Source organism: Anabrus simplex, chromosome 1, assembly GCF_040414725.1.
Source record: "Anabrus simplex isolate iqAnaSimp1 chromosome 1, ASM4041472v1, whole genome shotgun sequence".
In the NCBI taxonomy this organism is placed as follows: Eukaryota; Metazoa; Arthropoda; class Insecta; order Orthoptera; family Tettigoniidae; genus Anabrus; species Anabrus simplex.
In genome coordinates, this window is record NC_090265.1 from 438,812,846 (window position 1) to 438,832,337 (window position 19,492).

At 37.8% G+C, this 19,492-nt stretch overlaps 1 protein-coding gene across 2 annotated transcripts in view; it reads right to left on the reverse strand.

The window, feature by feature from the left end:
* Positions 1 to 19,492, reverse strand: part of LOC136867067 (organic cation transporter protein) — a 160,992-nt gene that overhangs the window by 41,860 nt on the left and 99,640 nt on the right. For both annotated transcript variants that reach the window (XM_067144174.2, XM_067144181.2), the window contains 2 exons: positions 9,819 to 9,987; positions 6,741 to 6,882 (listed from right to left, as the gene is read on the reverse strand). In XM_067144174.2, the coding sequence (XP_067000275.2) occupies positions 6,741 to 6,882; positions 9,819 to 9,987 (311 nt within the window). The remainder of the gene's footprint in view (positions 1 to 6,740; positions 6,883 to 9,818; positions 9,988 to 19,492) is intronic.

The following is a 19,492-nucleotide window of genomic DNA, read 5'->3' on the forward strand; positions in this document are numbered from 1 at the left end:
ATTCTTGAAATTCCCAAAACACAACTTTTCTTGAGAATGGTGCGAGCTACAGACCTGAAACTTGTGACATTGTGATCGTCTCCCCAAGTTCTATCATTTGCATTAATTTGGTGCACCAGTTACCTTCCATATACACTATCTATAGATATAAAATAACTTGTCCTGACTGACTGACTGACTGACTGATTCATCATCGCCGAGCCAAAACTACTGGACATTAAAAAAAATGAAGTTTTGGGGATACATTTGTATTAACATGTAGGTGCTTGCTAAGAGAGGATTTTTGGATATTCCGTCGCTAAGGGAGTGAAAAGGGGGGGGGGGGGGGGGGTGAATTTTTAAAAAGACTGTATCTGCAAATCTCAGACACGTAACATATTACAGATTTGAAAACTGGTATTCGGAATTTCCTGTAAATGTAAAGAAACATAATTTTTTTTCTTTCAGAAAATCTATTTAAGGGGAACTGAAAAAGGGGTGATTTTTAAAAATTAGCATATCTACAGTATATCTCAAAAACTTAACATGTTGCAGACATGAAAATTGGTATTTGGAATCTCTTTTAAAAATAAGGAAATACGTATTCTTTGGTTTTCGGAAAAAACCCATAACGGGGGGAGGGGGATTAAGGATTGAAAAATTAGTTGAATTATTTGTATGAGAATGTATATATATATTCTAGCAATTACCTGCGGCTTTGCTCGCGTGGATTTCTTAATTTGATCAAAGTAATCATTCTTCGCCATTGTACTAAGACATTATCTGAAAATTCCTAAAGTATAAAAACTCACCCAAAAATTGAGTTTCATTTACTTTCATTCCTTTGTAAACCATGTTTGTGGTATTTCCTTTTGGGAGAAACAGTCTTCTCTCAAGTCAAAAAAATAAATACATGTTTCTTTATTTCTAAAGGAGATTCCTACCGGGCGAGTTGGCCATGCAGTTAGGGGCGTGCAGCCGTGAACCTGCATCTGGGAGACAGTGGTTTGAACCCCACTGTCGGCAGCAGCAGCTCTGAAGATGATTTCTGTGGTTTCCTATTTTTACAGCAGGCAAATGCTGAGTCTGTACCTTAATTAAGGCCACGGCTGCATCTTACCCATTCCTAGGCTTTTCCTATCCCATCGTCGCCATAAGACCTATCTGTGTCGGTGCAACGTAAAACAAATAGCCGAAAGGTGATTCCAAATACCTATTCCCACGTCTGTAACATCTTCAGTTTTTGAGATATACATAGGTATCCCCATAAAAAGAATTCAACCCCTTGATCAATCCTTCCTCCACCCTCACCCCCATCTAAGTGTATTTTTCGAAAACAAAAATACAGGTTTCTTTATTTTGAAAGGAAATTCAAAATACCAATGTTCACGTCTGTAACAGCTTCAGTTTTTAAGATAAAGTATCCTCATAAACATATTTCAACTCCTTATTTACTTATTTTCAACCCCACACCCCTTACGTCGATTTTCCGAAAACAAAAACAAATCCGTGTTTCTTCATTTTTAAAGGAGATTACAAATACTAATTTTCATGTCTGTAATATCTTCAGTTTTTGAGATGTAAGTAGGCATATACTCATAAAAGTAATTCAACTTCTTTTTCACCCGCCTTCCTACCCGTTAAGTTGATTCCCCCCTCCCCAAAAGTGTGTGTTTCTTAATTTTTTAAAGGAGATTGCAAATACCAATTTTCACACCTTTAACATCTTTAGATTTTGAGACATAAGTATCCTCACACAAAGAATTCAACTAATTTTTCAATTCGTTCACCCCTTTAAGTGGACTTTCCAAAGACAAAAGAACACGTGTTTCTTTACTTTGAAAGAAGATTCCAAATACAAATAATGTTCATGCCTCTAACATCTTCAGTTTTTGAGATATAAGTATCCTCATAAAATGAATTCAACTGTTTTTTCACCCCAGCCCATTAAGTTGATTCCCCCCCCTCCAAAAATGCGTGTTTATTTTTTAAAGATGATTCCAAATACAAATATTCTCATATGTAAACTTAAGGTTTTGAGATATAAGTTTCTCCATAAAGAGAATAAAATTATTTCACCCTCCCCCCTTATGTGAATTTTCCGAAAACCAAAAAAACTTGTTTCTTTATTTATAAAGTAGCTTCCATATGCCAATTATCATGACTGTAACATCTTCAGTTTTGAGATATAAGTTATGCATCCACATACAAAGGAATTAAACTCCTTTTTCACCGCCCCCGCCCCAAGTTGTTCTCCCCCCACCAAATGCGTGTTTATTTATTTTTAAAGGAGATTCCAAATACTAATTTTTTCATCTGTAACATCTTTAGTTTTTGAGATATAAGTATCCTCATGCAAAGTATTGAACTAATTTTCAATTAATTCACCATCCTTAAGTGGATTTTCCAAAGACAAAAGATTACAGTTTCTTTACTTTGAAAGAAAATTCCAAATACAAATTTTCATGTCTGTAACATCTTCAGTTTTCGTGATATAAGTATCCTCATGAAAAGAATTCAGCTCCTTTAACATACCACCCCCGCCCGTTAAGTTGGTTTCCCGCCGCCCAAACAAAGCGTGTTCCTTTATTTTTAAAAGAGATTCCAAATACCATTTTCCACGTCTGTAACCTTCGCTTTTGAGATATCAGTTTCTCCAGAAAAAGAATTCAATTTTTTTACTTCCTTTCATACTCCCCACTCAAGTGAATTTTCCAAAAACAAACAGTACCCGTTTCTTTAAAAGAGCTTCCAAATACCAATTATCACGACTGTAACATCTTGAGTTTTTGAGATATATGTATCATCGTAAAAGGAATTCATCTCAGTTTGCACCTATTCGTTACGGAGGTGATAGTATGAACACGGTACTTTTATTTTCTCTATGTCAAGAGCTGAATTTCACATCTTGGAATGTGTTTCTGTGTATATATATATATTACATTGGAATGGTCATTTCATAGAGTGCTTCATAAGAAGGGCCATGTGTTTGCACAAAAATTGCTCACAAACATTCGTATCATCTTACATTGCAGAGCGCAATACTGTGATCAGCTCCATGGCACCATGTAACTGTTCAGCGGCAGAACCTCTGAAACAAATGAAGTGAGCACACTTCTTCTATACACTATGCCCTGTATAGAAAATAAGATCTAGAAATATTACTTCAACTACAAAGCAGCTTCGGAAACAAATTCAGCCAGAATTTTATAAGTAGAATTTTAACATGTGAATCAAAATGTTTAGATGGTTCAATATTAGTCTCACAGCAAGTCATCTGAAAATGAAAATATTTTTACATGTTTACAATGTTTTATTTGCAAAAAATGTTCTGCTGATTATCACTCCCAGTTCATCTCTTAGTTGTTATTTATATTTCATGTTCTTCATTTTTGAGTCATGATTCATGAGAATATATGTGTTTTGGGGTAGTGTGTATGTGCTGAATGTAAGATAATAATATGTGGGGCTGTGCCTGGTCTAAGTAGAGGCTTCTGTACATCACAGTTCTACAGCCAACATGATGATGCAAAAGGGTAATACCGTGTTTATTATATAATTGACTTTCTAGGTACATGATGCATACTGACTTTATATAATGAGGAGAAGAAAGAACCTATTTTTTTTGAAGCTTCATAAGTATCAACATTACTAGGAGAGTTGTTCCAATGAGGATTATTGCCTAAGTCATGGCAACCATGTTATATCTTCTGATAAATAATCAGCAGTGTGTTTAAAGGCCAGTGAAATGTGCTTCCCATTGCTAGCACCGAATTGGGTTCAGATTCAGGAACTAATAACAAAGGGCTACCGAAAAATGAAAATGAGTAAATAGAAATCATTGTTTTACTGTGGACAAATTTAACGTATTTCTCCGAATCCAATACGACATAATTTTCTTATGTGAAAAATCAGGGGGATGACATTCTACTAGCCTCTACAAAAATGTTTCTCAAATCTGCAGAATGGCATCAAAACATTAAGGCCTACTCCCTTGAGCTAATTACAAGGTGGACCATAATGTACTTCCGAGCTCCACCTGTGCAGGAAATATCATTTGAATTGGAATAGCAAGGATGCAACCCTTAGAATTATTAGAAAGGCCATGATTACTCAGTGACAGAGTTATAACATGTCTACTGTACCTGACGCTTAGTAAAAGTAACCGTTTTATACAGAGCAGAAATATTTCCACGATGGATCGTCGTATTGTAGAGACACGTGGCACAGGTATTGCCGATAAATTTTCAATGGGTTCTCGCTGATTTTATGATGCCAGTTTTAAGTTAATGGTTATTAAACCTGCGTAAATGAAGAATAATTGTGCAGCCCCAAGAAAATACGGTATAACTAAAGTCAATGTTTGGTGTTAGCATGAAGCCAAAGCTAGCTTACAAAATGCGTACTGTACAAAAAGTGCATTCAGTGGCCCACAACGAGGACGCTTTACAGAAGTAAAAAATGAAATTGTGAGGTATGTGCGCAAAAAATGCAAAGGCGGAATGGTCATATCACGGCGCACAAAACTTGTTGACCTTCAACATTCGCATCTTTATTAAGCCACAGTGACACTATATAACTAGCTGTTGAAGCCGGCTGTAGCTGGCAAGCGAGACATGTGTCTAGCAGCAGCCAGTTGTACCTGACATTTAGTAAGAGTTTTATAGACAACAGCAATATTTTGGTGATGGATCGTTGTATTGTACAGACACGTGAAACAAGTATTGCCGGAAAATTTTCAGCAGGTTCTCTTCAATATTATGATGCCAATTTTAAGTTAATGGTTATTAAACACATGGAAATAAAGAATAATTGTGCAGCCGCAAGAAAATATGGCATAACTAAAGTCAATGTTCGGCGTTGGTATGAAGACAAAGATAGTCTAAAAATGTGTACTATAAAAGAAAGGCATTCAGTGGCCCATGACAAAGACGCTTTAAAGAAATTAAACTTGAAATTGTGAGGTGTGTGCACAAAAAACACAAGGTCGGAATGGCGATAACACGAGATGCGATACGAATGCGGACTTGCAAATACGAATTCCCTGAACTTTCAAAGGCACTATCAGATACCTCTAATGAAAATAATTAGGGAAGTATGTAGGATTTACATGATACTTGTGTGTGTTTATTATATTTCTCAAATTAAATTTGAAATTTGTTACTGGTATAAATAAAATTATGATTTCATAAAGCACTTTTTAAGCCCAATTTAATTTTTTAAAAGGTAAAAGTGGGGGTCGTCTTGGATTTGGAGAACTACAGTAATACAAATCTTGCACATTTGTAAGGTCTGTTGTAAAATTCTGAATATCTGCAATACAGAAATACCCATATGTATAGATGATTCCTGCACAGTCCAAAGCCTGTGTTCTGTTAACACTTTTCAATAATGGTCACTGACATCTCTGTGTGAGCGGACACGAGATGTCCACTGTGCAACAGTTCAACAGTTGCTACTTGTTTACTGAACACATATTTTAGCTCCACATGACAATGATGTGAATTTGTACTACAGAAAGCGGTAGTCTTCACGTATAGCTACAGTTCAACTTTACTTACGTACATCTTGGAGCACGACTGGTAGCAGATTAACATTTTTATGTGTTGTTAACTAGCCACCAATGCATAGAAACTCCATCAATTGGTGGCATTCAGCAGAGTATGACACAGGTTTTCAAATACAGTATATTGGACTTATCATGCTCCCACATGTTCAGATGACATAACACAGTTGCCATGATTCATGAAATGATCTCCGTATATTTTATGTTGATATAAAAATTGATTATAACTTATAATGAGACTGAAGTGGTAGGAGCGTGTGAAAAAAGTGGGAGGAACACGGATCCCAGAGTCAACACTTGAATTGGAGATTAGGCGAAAAGACTGAGAGGCAGACTCAGGAAACAGTGAAGGGAACAAATTGAACAAAACAAGAAAGAGTGGTGTGCTTCCAATATGTCTTTGATAGAGAATAATGGAAGACAGAGGTGGAGATCAATGATCCACAATCCACTCCAAGATCAAATTGGACAAAGGCAACAATGATGATGATGATGGTGATGAGGAGGAGGAGAAAGAAGAGGATAAAATTTCAGGGACGATGGCATATTTTATCTTGAATAGTATTGTAAATGTTTTGGTATTTGATAACTTTATAAAGGTTTAGGCAAGGGAAATTAATGTTTGAAATAAATTATGGATATATTTAGGTGATTCATTTTAAGGGGCACTAATCTGAGGTCATCAGCAATATATCATCAATACTGCAAGAAGAAATAGGATGGAACATGTATTTAAATATGATTTAGGTGATTCATTTTAAGGGGCACTAATCTGAGGTCATCAGCAATATATCATCAATACTGCAAGAAGAAATAGGATGGGACATGTATTTAAATATGATTTCTTTGAGTAGCTGTAGGCAATAAAGAGACATGGATTTGCATAAGCCTCATTGCAGCACTTTATGAGACCAATTTACTATACACAATATCATATTCTTTTCTTTATTTTTCTTTCTTTAGTATTTTTATTTCTATCATGCATATGATACTGCTGTGATCTTACCAAAATAAAGTACTCTTTGCTTATATTTTTCTATTTGTTCTGTTTTCTAACTTGGAAGAAAATGTGTTTAGGTCGTAATATTATACTGAGCTTGATTCCCTGACTAATTTTTAGTTATCATACTCTTACTAATTTACATGGATTTCCCTCCTCTTAAATGATGAACATCACTGTGTTTCATAGACAAACCTTCGTGCTGGTATTAGTATCTCCAGTGGCAGGTGGCATGGTGTGCCTTCGGCCAAGCATCTTATTAGCACGTTGAACCACAGACCAAGCATCTTTTCTTCGTCCATGAGACATCAACCAGCGAGGGGACTCAGGAAGAAACCTAAAAGTGCAAAGATGGTCTAAAGTTCTGAAGTCCAATATGAAAAAATGCCAAACTGACATTGGCAACTTGAAGGATGTGGTGACATATTATCCGCAAGGGTCCAGAGGAATAAGTCTGTTAAAATACATTCAAGAAAACCAGAGAAGAATTAACCACCAGGCTCCACAACAACAAGGATTTATCAGGTGTGATGTGTCAACATTGAAGTACAGTGTGGTTCTAGATAGGTTTATTTAGCCATTTAAGAATCCATAATTCACAACATTGATGTACTTAGGAGACAAACATTATTGCCAGGGAATGAATGCCAATGATTAAAGCCCGCCGGGTGGCCATGATCATTGAGGCGTTGAAGTCTAAACGGTCTCACACCGTGTTTTGCCGATTTGAGTCCTGTTGGTCGAAAAAATTTTCACCATCAGAATGTTGGCCGGCAGGGTAGGAGAAGAGGTGGTATGTAATTTCTAATAACTAAATTGCGTGCCAAAAGCCTGGATTAAATTCTAAACCTCTCCACAGTGCTCATATGGAGTGAGGGCATATGACGCTGTTGATGGTGATTCGTCCGTCGGATGGAGACGTTAAGCCTTGAGCAGACCGCTTGGTGCTATTCAACAGGAGTAAGCTATGTGCTGGTACCAGGTTTCACCCTCTCCCTTCCTACTATCATATATCATGTCATTCATTTCATCTCATTAACTCCTGTGATGTGGTTAACATCAGGAAGGGCATCCGGTCATAAAAACCTGCCATGAAAGATTCATCCCACCTCAAACCCACAAACAAACAATGAATGCCTATGATGACAATAAGGATGGTACTGAACACCTATCTCTCTTAACATTAATACTAAGTCACCTAAAAGCAAATCCAATTATTGTCCAACTCATTTTCCGCTTGTGGGTGGGAGCAGTAGAATAACATCCATGGTATTCCCTACCTGTTGTAAGAGGCAACTAAAAGAACTAAAAGGACTAAAAGAAGCTTCAGGGATTCTTAACTTGGAGAGCATGAGTTGGTGATCATAGGGCTCTTAGCTGAGTCCCGGCATTGCTTCAACTTACTTGTGCCAGGCTCCTCGCTTTCAGCTATGCTATCTGACCTCCTTTGGTCAACTCTTGTTGTTTTCCGACCCCAACAGTATTGGAGTATTTGGGGCCTAGAGAGTTTTTCATTTTCACACCCTTCGTGGCCCTTGTCTTTGGCTGATACCTTCATTTTTTGAAGTGTCGAATCCCTTCCATTTTTTCCCTCTGATTAGTGTTAATAGAGGACAGTTGCCCAGTTGTACTTCCTCTTAAAACAATAACCACCCACCACCATCACCACCAATTTACTCATTTCCCATAGATTACTAGCATTGCCAACTTCAGTTAGTAGCAGCTGCTGGGGTGTAGCTAGTGAAGTACCATTTCACCTAAACTGTTTATAAATACTGTATGTAAATACTAAATTTTATTCCGTAATTATAATTCCATTATCTAGATGTCTGTATTGGAAGTATGGTCCAACTTAACATTTTTCTTTCTGCATTTTATTCAGTTTGAGCCACTAAGCCTGGTTCCGGTACTAGTAGAAGTGCATCTGTATTTCCAGATCTTTCTGAGAGATTGAATTTAAGTACTGAATTGTAGCCTCCTTTGGCAGTCTGGTTCATTGACACAGCCAAGAAGGAAGTAGCGGTTACATTTTAAGCCAGTTAACTTATCAGTGATTGTCTTTCGAGCAGAGAAGTTAGCTTTGTATTTATGAGTATATGTTAAAGTGACTGAAGTTCAAAGAAAGAGTAATTTTATATTTTATTTGTCTTGTTATAAGTGATAGTTTAAATTATACAGTAAGTAGTAAATTAAAACATTGGCATTGGACTTTACTTTCATATTGAATATAGTGTAATTGCAAGTGACAATAAATTTAGGTTGACCTTTATTCATATAAATTCAACTGATGGGATAAGGGTGTGGGGTTACAAAATCACTGCTTCAAAATGAGCTTCACCTGCGGTTCAGTCTGAGCTGCTATTGGCTTGACTGTCTTTTTTTGCCAAACCCTCCTAATGTGATGCCAACTGCATCTATTTCACAGTTGCACACTATTTGTTATTCAGTCCCTCAGGACACCACCAAGGAAATGGTGCTACTATTATCTTTTTTCTTTGCAACTTTTTATGAATTAGTAAATTATTTTTGAGTTTTAATTATTTCCTTATCATTCCTGTATGCGGCACTTACTACTGTATCTGAATTTGGTCATTGCTTCCACACAAAACAAAACTCTCTAAAACTAAAACTTGTAATTAAACACACTACAATAATTCTAAAACAACAACATAGTTTGTAAAATATCAGACATCATTACAATAAAGAAATCTACAAAAATTCACATGACACATAATTAAAATGTAATATAAATCCTAAAAATAAACATTCAAGGAAATACCTGGGCAATGCATGGAGCAATAATATTTCATATCAAGACACATTAATTCACCTGTTCATAATGAATGCTATGGAACAGCATGGTTCCTCTAATTACTTTTAAAAAGTTAGGCACTGGCCTACACTTCAAATTTAACAGAATTTTAAGTCACTCCCTATACAAACTGCAACAGTTAGTATTCTGATTGTCATTATAAAATAAAAAGAAATAGATGAGTTGGAGAAAAGTGGTAAATCTGGAGTGGATGAAATAAGTGGACCCGTTGTCAGTGAATGGAAAATAAAATAGACAAAATGTCCTGTTCTGCACAAACAAACTCACATAGATGAAATATTACTATGGACAAATTTGACGTGACTAAAAAAAGTGGACGAATTGCCAGTGACCGGGAAAGTAGTGGCCAAAATGTCCTGGCAGCATTTATGCATATCATGTTCATTATTATTGCTAACTTTGTGTATGTATGTGTTAGCAGATGTGATGAATGAACTTACCAGCAGGAGATGAGCAGCAGCACAGCTGGTACTGTTAATGATAGCATTAGAGTTCTCCACTGTCGTATAAAATAGGCTATGAGAGGCAGTAATAACATACCCACTGGGTAGGACATGTTGTACAGTATACCTATAGTTGATCGGTACCGCACATTCAATATTTCCATCACTGAAACAATCAAAGGTAACTTCTGTAACATCTATTTCTGATAGATATTAATGATAAGGTACAAGTGATATATGAAGATGATATCCACAGATTGATAGGAAAAATAAAGAAGTCCTTATAAAGTGATTCTAAGATAATTTAGCTCTTAAAAGCAATGTCATGGTGCCAGGATTTAAGGGGCAATATTTCTTACTCAGCAGGATGATATTGTCACATGCCAGATCTGTGGTCCCCTTTTGGTACTTCCTCAAAGGGACAAGTAAACCAACCAGGAGCTCCTAGCCAGCCTGGAGGGCATGGCTGGTCTTTCCATTCATTATTCTCTTCATTTGGTTTCACCGAGTGTTTCTGGAAGGTGCAGCAAGAATGTTTCATCTCTAGCCACATTGCAAATATTCTGGTACACATCACCTGAACTATAAAAAGGGGGCTAGCTGCGAACAGCCAGTCAGTGTAGGACTCAGAGTTGGAGCGAGTGTTGGAGCCAGTTTTTGGAGTTGGAGTTGGACTCGGTGTGTTGGGGTTCAGTGGCCGGGCTGAGGGCAACAAAGGTGTTGGCTGTCCCCATCATCCCACTGGAGTTTGAATGAGTTGTTGTTGTTGTTGTTGTTGTTGTTGTTGCATCTGAGTGTTGAGTGAGTAGGTGGACTGGGACGGCTATTGGCTGCCATCAGTGTTCCATCGGAGTCAAGGTATCATCGCGTATGGAACGGAATACAATGTGTACTGCCTTGGAGTACTGTGTTTGTGCATGTGTCTTTCTGTGGACTGAGGACTGTCATAGAGTCAATGATGGATCAGCTATCATGAATGTAATTGGAAAAGTGTTAATGGTCATTGTTGTGGAGAGTATTGCCATGCTGTTTAGTTGTTCACTGTGTTTGACTGTGTGAATCACTAGACTGGCTCTGGAATCAAACCAAGGAACAGTAATCATGTGTTGTGTGGCCAGTGGCCGTGTGTTCAAACCTAGCGGTCTGCACACAGCTGCTGTACGGGGTGACTTGTGGGTGCAAGTGACAGGAGTATCAATCAAGATTATAGCCTCTGTCAGGTAAGGACTGTCCATCTGCAGGCCTTCTGTGAGAGACTTGTAAATAAATAGCAATTAGTAAGTGTGGTCATTCATGGTTGAATGTGATTGTGTGTGTGTGTGTGTGTGTGTGTGTGTGTGTGTGTGTGTGTGTGTGTGTGTGTGTGTGTGTGTGTGTGTGCATCTATTGAATCATCTTGAAATAAATTAGTGATAAAACAGATGGTGTCATGTTCATAACGATATGTTACTGTACAGTTTTCTCTTGATACACTAAAAGTTCTTTTTTTTAACTGTTAGGTACTTCAGTCTTCCAAAAATAATTTTGAGTAATCAATTTATAAACTACCTGAAAAAGGAAAACATACATTAAAAATTAACGGTTAAAAATTAGCTGAGTCAAAACTGAAAAGAGATGGCTTCAGATATTACAAAATAAACCCACTACAAGTTTGAAACATTTTTGATTCTCTCCTACTGCAATCAAAAATGATTCTTGTTTAAACATTTCATTTGCTTTGTTTATAACCAGTGTAGACTATTATAAATTTGTTACATTATTCTGGTTCCTTGTGTCAAACAATAAATTAAAAATATGGATGCTAGAAGGGGAGGGGCACTCCTGATGGGTTTTTCTGAGAACATTACCTGGCGTAAGTCAGACTTTGGATGAAATGAAAGACATGTTAGATAGTCAATCCAATACAACTTTATTTACAAATAGCTGCTGATAATCACAATAACAGACAAATATGTTACTGATCATTTTTATTGAGAACTAACTTATCTGGCTGATCACCAAGCCACATGAATGGTTGATTATACCACCATCATGCTAAATTTATTGTTGTGGCATTTAGCAAAGGTCTTGAGTTACAGGATACCAGGAGAGGAGGGAATCTAATGAGGTGGATGGAGCTGAGGCTCTGGTCATGGGAAACTCTAGTTAGGCATGTGGGGAAAGTGAGTGAGCAAAATTAAACTAAGCCAGAGTGTTTTCCAGGAATTAGATTAAGGGAGATGTTAAGGAAAATAGAAGTTAAGGAGAAGGGTAAGAAGAGTTTCATGTTGGAACTCCAAGCAAGAATAGGAATTAACATAGTTGGGGATGTAAGGGATCTGGTTATGACAGCACAGGAGAAGTTTAAGGGAGTGGAGATTGTTATCAGTAGGATGGGAGCTGCAAGTCAAGTAAGGATGACATCAAGTTGTAGTGGTAAACTGGAGAATGTTGTAAAGAAAGGAATAGGATTATTTTGATAATGTATTATACCTATTCTATGTCCAACTCCTGTCCTGTTTCTTTATGGGGTCAGGTATGGTGTGAGAAAAATCTTCATAACAAGCTTTTATGATCAGATGCCAGCCAGGCTGAGCGGCTCAGACAGTTGAGGTGCTGGCCTTCTGACCCTAACTTGGCAGGTCTGATCCTGGTTCAGTCCAGTTGTATTTGAAGGGGTTCAAATACGTCAGCCTCATGTCGGTACATTTACTGACACGTAAAAGAACTCCTGTGGGACAAAATTCTGCCTCTTCGGCATCTCTCAAGACCATCAAAAGTAGTTAGTGAGACGTAAAAACAGTAACATTATTATTTATTTATGACTGGATGCCTTTCCTGATGTCAACCTCAACAGAGGAGTTAATGAGATTGATGAAAAATGAAAATAGCGAAAACACACATTTACTTCCAGCATAAAACAAACAGAGCGTAGAGGCGCACGGCTGTGAGCTTGCATCCGGGAGATAGTAGGTTCGAATCCCACTATCGGCAGCCCTGAAAATGGTTTCCCGTGGTTTCCCATTTTCACACCAGGCAAATGCTGGGGCTGTACCTTAATTAAGGCCATGGCCGCTTCCTTCTAACTCCTAGGTCTTTCCTATCCCATCGTCGCCATAAGACCTATCTGTGTCGGTGCAACGTAAAGCCCCTTCAAAAAAAAAAACACCAGCTATTATTTTCATTAAGTTTCAAAACATACACACAGAATATACATAGAAAAAGAAAATGTGGAGTTAAGTCCAGCGCCGCTGTATGACGTTGATGTAGTCAAAGATGGCAGCTACTTTTGACATCTAAGAGAAGGTTTTCTTCATTCCTTCCGGCTGACACAGATTCGAAAGTTCAGTACTTCGAGAAACCTAAATCTTCCAAAAAATGGTTCCTGTTGTAACGGTTTCGTAAATAAACATTACATGTTATAATTCTCATGTTAGATCCGTATTGAAATGTATGTAAATACAAAGTATGTTACAAGTGTTATTATTTTTTTATATCCACCTATTCAATACAAAGAGATCGACGCTGATAGAGCTCTTTGGTGTGAAGTCTGTTTCGTAAATAAATCCGCCAACATCATATTAGAAATCAAATATTATTATATAATGTTAAGCGACATGTTTTGCCCATATTGAGGGCATCATCAGCCTCAAACTCAAACCTGTATGGTGAAAAATCAGGATCCTGATTGCTCTTACAAGTCATAAAAAGAGGATATCAATGTAGGTGTCTGTCCAAACATAAAAATTATTAGAATGCCCTTGGCTAAAATCGCAGTATCAAACTGCATGTCGAAAGTTTACACGATTATACTTCCCGGAGCTTTGAGTCAATGCGCCCAAAAAAAAAAACTTGTTGGGGGTAGAGCAATAAACAGCTCAATCTTTATAATGAAACAGAAATGTGCCTCTTTGAATACTCCTGTTAAAGGCTAAGAAAAAGCAAAGCTGATAGACTGTTACAGATGCCAATTTCGTATATTGTGGTAAGACAACAGCCCTCTTAAGTGGCTGTTCAACTGCCTATAGTCTATTTAACTGTCTGAAGGAGTGAAAGTCGAATGAGTTACGATAAGATAACAGTCTTCCTTAAGTAGTTTTGGGAGGAAGGAAAAAGCATTCGGTTGTCTATAAACATATTTATCTTGCTTGAAGGAGCAAAAGTCAAAGGTATATCGATGCTGATAGAGCTCTTTGGTGTGAAGTCTGTTTCGTAAATAAATCCGCCAACATCATATTAGAAGGACAGTATTGAACATTTATAATTATCTTCTCATGCAGATCCTGTAACAGATGATGACCGACATTGATATGTTTAGTTCGAGCTCCAGAAACACTTCTGATAATCTGTAGTCTTGGAGTAGTTTCACAATTTTTGCACTCTGGTTTAACAAAAATGATCCATCTGTTTTTCATTTGATTTGGGCCCAAATAATGTTTTATATCATCTAAGTCTTTCAAGTCAAAATATATGACTAGTTCTTGACCAACCCTTGCTGTTAATTCTGAAGATCTACTAGTTACCAGAAAGTCGTCCATGGATAACAAAATATACGTAATAGAAACATCTTATTGTCTTTGGGAATACAGACACTGATGAGCCTTTTCTTGTTGACACTTTAGCTTCAATAAAACTTCTTGAGCTTTTTTATTCCTGTTGTGGTTGACTGCAGTGCTGTCTCCAAGTCATTTCCCGGCTCACCTGCTTCGACATGTCTTGGATAATACCAATATAAATGGTCCGTTATAGGAAATTATCAATTTTCCAGCTAACTCACTCCTGGCTGCCAGCGTTTCGCCCCCTATGTGCTAGGCTGGGCTCATCAGTTGGTACCTAGCACACCTACCAAGACGCATGACTAGTGCATACCATGGAGGCCACTGGGTAGGCTAATTGTAGCCACCAGCAGTGCCAATACACTATGAGAGACTTTGTCTCACTACAAAAAATTGATGCCTGCTGGGCCATCAGATGATATAGATGTTGATTCCCATAGGGAATCTGAAATATTTGTTCCGAATGAGTAAATTTATAATACCAATATAAATGGTCCGTTATTGGACATTATAAATTTTCCAGCTAACTCATTCCTGGTTGCCAGCGCTTCGCCCCCTATGTGGTAGGCTGGGCTCATCAGTTGGTATCTAGCACACCTACCAAGACGCATGGCTAGTGCATACCATGGAGGCCACTGGGTAGGCTAATTGTAGCCACCGGCAGTGCCAATGCACTATGAAAGACTTTGTCTCACTACAAAAAATTGATGCCTGCTTGGCCATCAGATGATATAGATGCTGATTCCCATAGGGAATCTGAAATATTTGTTCCGAATGAGTAAATTTATAATACCAATATAAATGGTCCGTTATTGGACATTATCAATTTTCCAGCTAACTCATTCCTGGTTGCCAGCGTTTCGCCCCCGTGTGCTAGGCTGGGCTCATCAGTTGGTACCTAGCACACCTACCAGACGCATGGCTAGTGCATACTATGGAGGCCACTGCGTAGGCTAATTGTAGCCATCGGCAGTGCCAGTGCACTATGAGAGACTTTGTCTCACTACCATTTATATTGGTATTATAAATTTACTCATTCAGAACAAATATTTCAGATTCCCTATGGGAATCAACATCTATATCATGTCTTGGATACTCGTTGAGTATTTTTCCTGTTACGTACTCCACAGTTAAATCTGCTCTGTCATGACTTTCGAGAGCTGTAACGAGCCTGAGTATATTTCTGAGAGGTTCAACAATAACACCACGATGATTTTGTCATTCTCGAGAAGCCTACCTGACGAGCGCAGCAATCTGACCACTTCTATGATGGCATCAATATGCTTGTTCATCGAGCTGCCATGATAGTGTATTTCATACAACTTATGACAGCCTGCTGCCAAATGTGGATCTCTCATCTTTTTTTGACCTTGTTTTCCATGCATCGCACACATTTTCCAGGTGAGCAAAATGAATGAGTTGGCTGTCGTTAGCACCTAATATAATGTACACTATAGCCTTGTTCTTTTTTTTACCCGTCATCATTTGTATCTTCAGGTTTTGGCTCACTGACAACTACCCATAAATCATCATGTACATAAATAGCTCGCATCTTTGATTCCCTTAATACATAATTGCCATCATTCAGTAATAATAATAATGTTATTTGCTTTACATCCCACGAACTACTTTTATGGTTTCTGGAGATGCTGAGGTGCCAGAATTTAGTCCTGCAGGAGTTCTTTTACATGCCAGTAAATCTACTGACATGAGGCTGCAATATTTGAGTACCTTCAAATACCACCAGACTGAGCCAGGATCGAACTTGTCAACTTGGGGTCAGAAGGCCAGCGCCTCAACCGTCTGAGCCACTCAGCCCAGCTCCATCATTCAGTAATGGGATATTTAACCTTATACTGTCATTAATTATGCTGCACAATTACGGTACTTTTTTATAAAGAGGTCATAATCTACTCACTTAGTTCATGATCCTGGGCCCATAAACTGATGAAAATAAAAATAGCAGATGTTTACTTCCAGTATAAAACAAACAGCTTTTATTTTCACTGTTTCAAAACATACACAGAGAATATACATAGAACAATGAAATGTGGAGTTAAGTCCAGCGCCGCTGTATGATGTTGACATAGTCAAAGATGGCGGCTAGTGTTTTCTTCAGAGATGAAATAAATGATATGATATATTATAGTAGGAAGGGAGCACATAGTCTACTCCTGTTGAATAGCACCAAGGGGACTGTTTGAGGCTTAACATCCCCATCCGATGGACGAATCAACATCAACAGTGTCATATGCCCTCATCCCATATGAGCTCTGTGGAAAGGTTTGGAATTGAATCCAGACTTTTGGCACACAATCTAGTGATTGGAAATTGTATGCTACCACCTTTCCTACCTTGACAGCCAACATTCTGATGGTGAATTTTTTCGACTAACGGGACTCAAACTGGCTAGTCAGACCATGTAAACTTGATGCTTTAATGATCATGGCCACCAGGTGGGCCTATTTTAATAATTATCCATTATCATTTCATAGCATTTATCAGTCATTAATAAATTAGTTTGGGAGTGGCGACCCCATTGTAATAATAGCCTATATATGGTTTATTCATTACATCCCTTTCCCGGTCAAAGACTGGAAAACAGGTTGTAGGTTTTCATTTTCATTGAGTTGAATTGTGACTCGGAAGTGATATAATGGATGCAGAAATGTTCTCATGGAACTGGATTGTTCATTACAGAGACAGGATAGGAATAATAAGAAGAGGAGTATTCATACTGGTGACAGAAGAATTTGTAATGTACAAACAAGTTATGGATGAAAAACCTGAAATTATAGGTGTAAGGTTCATCTCTAAAGATAATGGGCAACTTGATGTTTCTGGCATGTACAGACCTGGAAAGGGTGATGCTGAAGCTGATGCAGAATTATTTGATAAGTTAATCAGCTATGTGGGGAATGACACAGAAAGGAAAGTTATTGTAGCAGGTGGTCTCCATTTGCCAAACATTAACTGGGAAGGTAATAATCATCATCATCATTATCATCATCATAATTTTTCAGCTCCTTTTTTCCAGGTGTGGTGTACAAGCACTCGCCTGTCAAAGTATAGTTTCTGTTCCTCTATGTCCTCCCACTTGGCATTCCTCTTACTGACCTCAGATTTCACTATGTCTAGCCATCTATTCCTGGATCTCCCAACTGGCCTCTTCCCTTTCATTTCTCTGTCAAAGTAATTTCTTGCTGTTCTTGTTCCTTCCATCCTCATAACATGTCCAAACTGTTGTAGCCTGCGCCTTTCTAAAAACTCTGCAACGGGTATTTTGATGCCAGCCTCCTTCCTGTTTGCTTCATTTCTAATCTTGTCCTTCCTGGTCTTTTGGTTCATTGTTCTGATGAATTTCATTTCTGTTGACTGGATTTTACTGCTTGCCTTGTTATGTAGGGTACATGTTTCCAGTCCATACATGAGAATTTGAATGAAATAGGTATAAAAGAGGGTCAGTTTTGATTTCTGGGGTATTTTATCATTCCAGAGTAGATTTCTAAGTATTTCTTGGTTTACTGTGTTATCTTTTGAAATGATACTTCCAAGATATTTGAAGTTAGAAACAGACTGCAATAGGGTTCCCTCCAGGAAAATGTTTGAATCTATGGCTTTACTGTTGATAATCATTTCAACAATTTTTGTTTTACTGATGTTTAGTCCATATTCTTTAAACCTGCCATTCCAAAGATTTAATTTCTCCTGTACTTCTGCTTCATTTTTAGTTTCTCCTGTACTTCTGCTTCATTTTCTTCCCAGATGAGAACATCATCTGCAAATATTAGAGTGTTAGGCTCTTTGCAATGTTCTTTGATGGACTTTATGATCTAATCCATAACAATGATGAACAGGAGTGGCGACAAGGCACTTCCCTGCTGGACTCCTCTTTTGGTTGTATAATAGGAAGCAATCTTCTTTTGGTTTCAAACCAATCTGATCTTCCATCCCCTACTTGGACACAGCTTAAGCACTTTTGATAGAGCATCTTTACTTCATTGATCAAGAAGTTTGGCACACCTATACCTTCTAGGCATTCCCAGATTATCTCTCTAGGCACACTGTCATAGGCCTTCTCCATGTGCATAAAAACTACCACTAAGTTCTTACCATATTCCCAGTGTTTCTCTGTTAGCATTCTATTGGCAAATATCAGGTCTGTTATGCTTCGGTTCTTCCTGAACCCGTGTTGCTCCTCCTCCAATAATGGTTCAACTATATTCCTGATTCTTCTTTCAATTATCTTCTCCAGAAGTTTAAGAGAGTGAGAAAGTAGCATGATACCCCTATAATTTCTGCATTTCTTCTTGTCTCCCTTTTTATACAGGAGGATAATGATACCTTTCGTCCAGTCCTCTGGTATCCTGTTCTCTTTCCAGATGACAGAAGATAATATGAATGACAAAAAGCATAAACAATAAATGGCAAATAAGTTAATCTGGGAAGGACAGCTGAATTAGAAAGTGAGGGAACAAAGTAGAGGATAAAATTCACTAACAGTATCTTTCTTGTAAATGTCTTTATTATCATAGGTAATTTCAGTACTCTTCTTAGCTAGCCAGCATTAGTCATCTCCTGAACCTCCTTAAATCCAACTGTGTTTACACACATGCAGACTGAATACTTTTTCCTTCTTTAAATCCTCATATGTATACTCCCCTTGTTCCTAGAATGTCCTTCTTGGAACCTGTTCTGCCTTAAAGTACCCATACATACCCTTCCACTTTTCATTAAAATTAATAGAAGGTCATGCCATCAGTGTATTTTCCTCCAAAACCACACATATGATTCATTTCTGTAGATGGATTTCACTGAAGAATGCTCACACCAGGTTGGTAGATGTGAGAAGGGGCTTCATCATGTTGGTAAATGAAGTCATTGCTATTGGCCTGTTGCTGAAGCATGCTACAACATATCAACTACATCATGCCTGTTATTCTAGCTTCCATGAAGAAGAAGGGATTCTGCATTTTAGCTTGTAACACAGTCAGAATATGTTTAGTTTGGTGAGTCTTGTGCGTATTTGAGAACTGCAGTTGGTGTCACAAATTCTAATGTCATGTTGGTTGACTATCACAGAAGTCAAAGGTGCTCTCATAATCAAATACTAGGTTATCCATAAAATCATCTTGT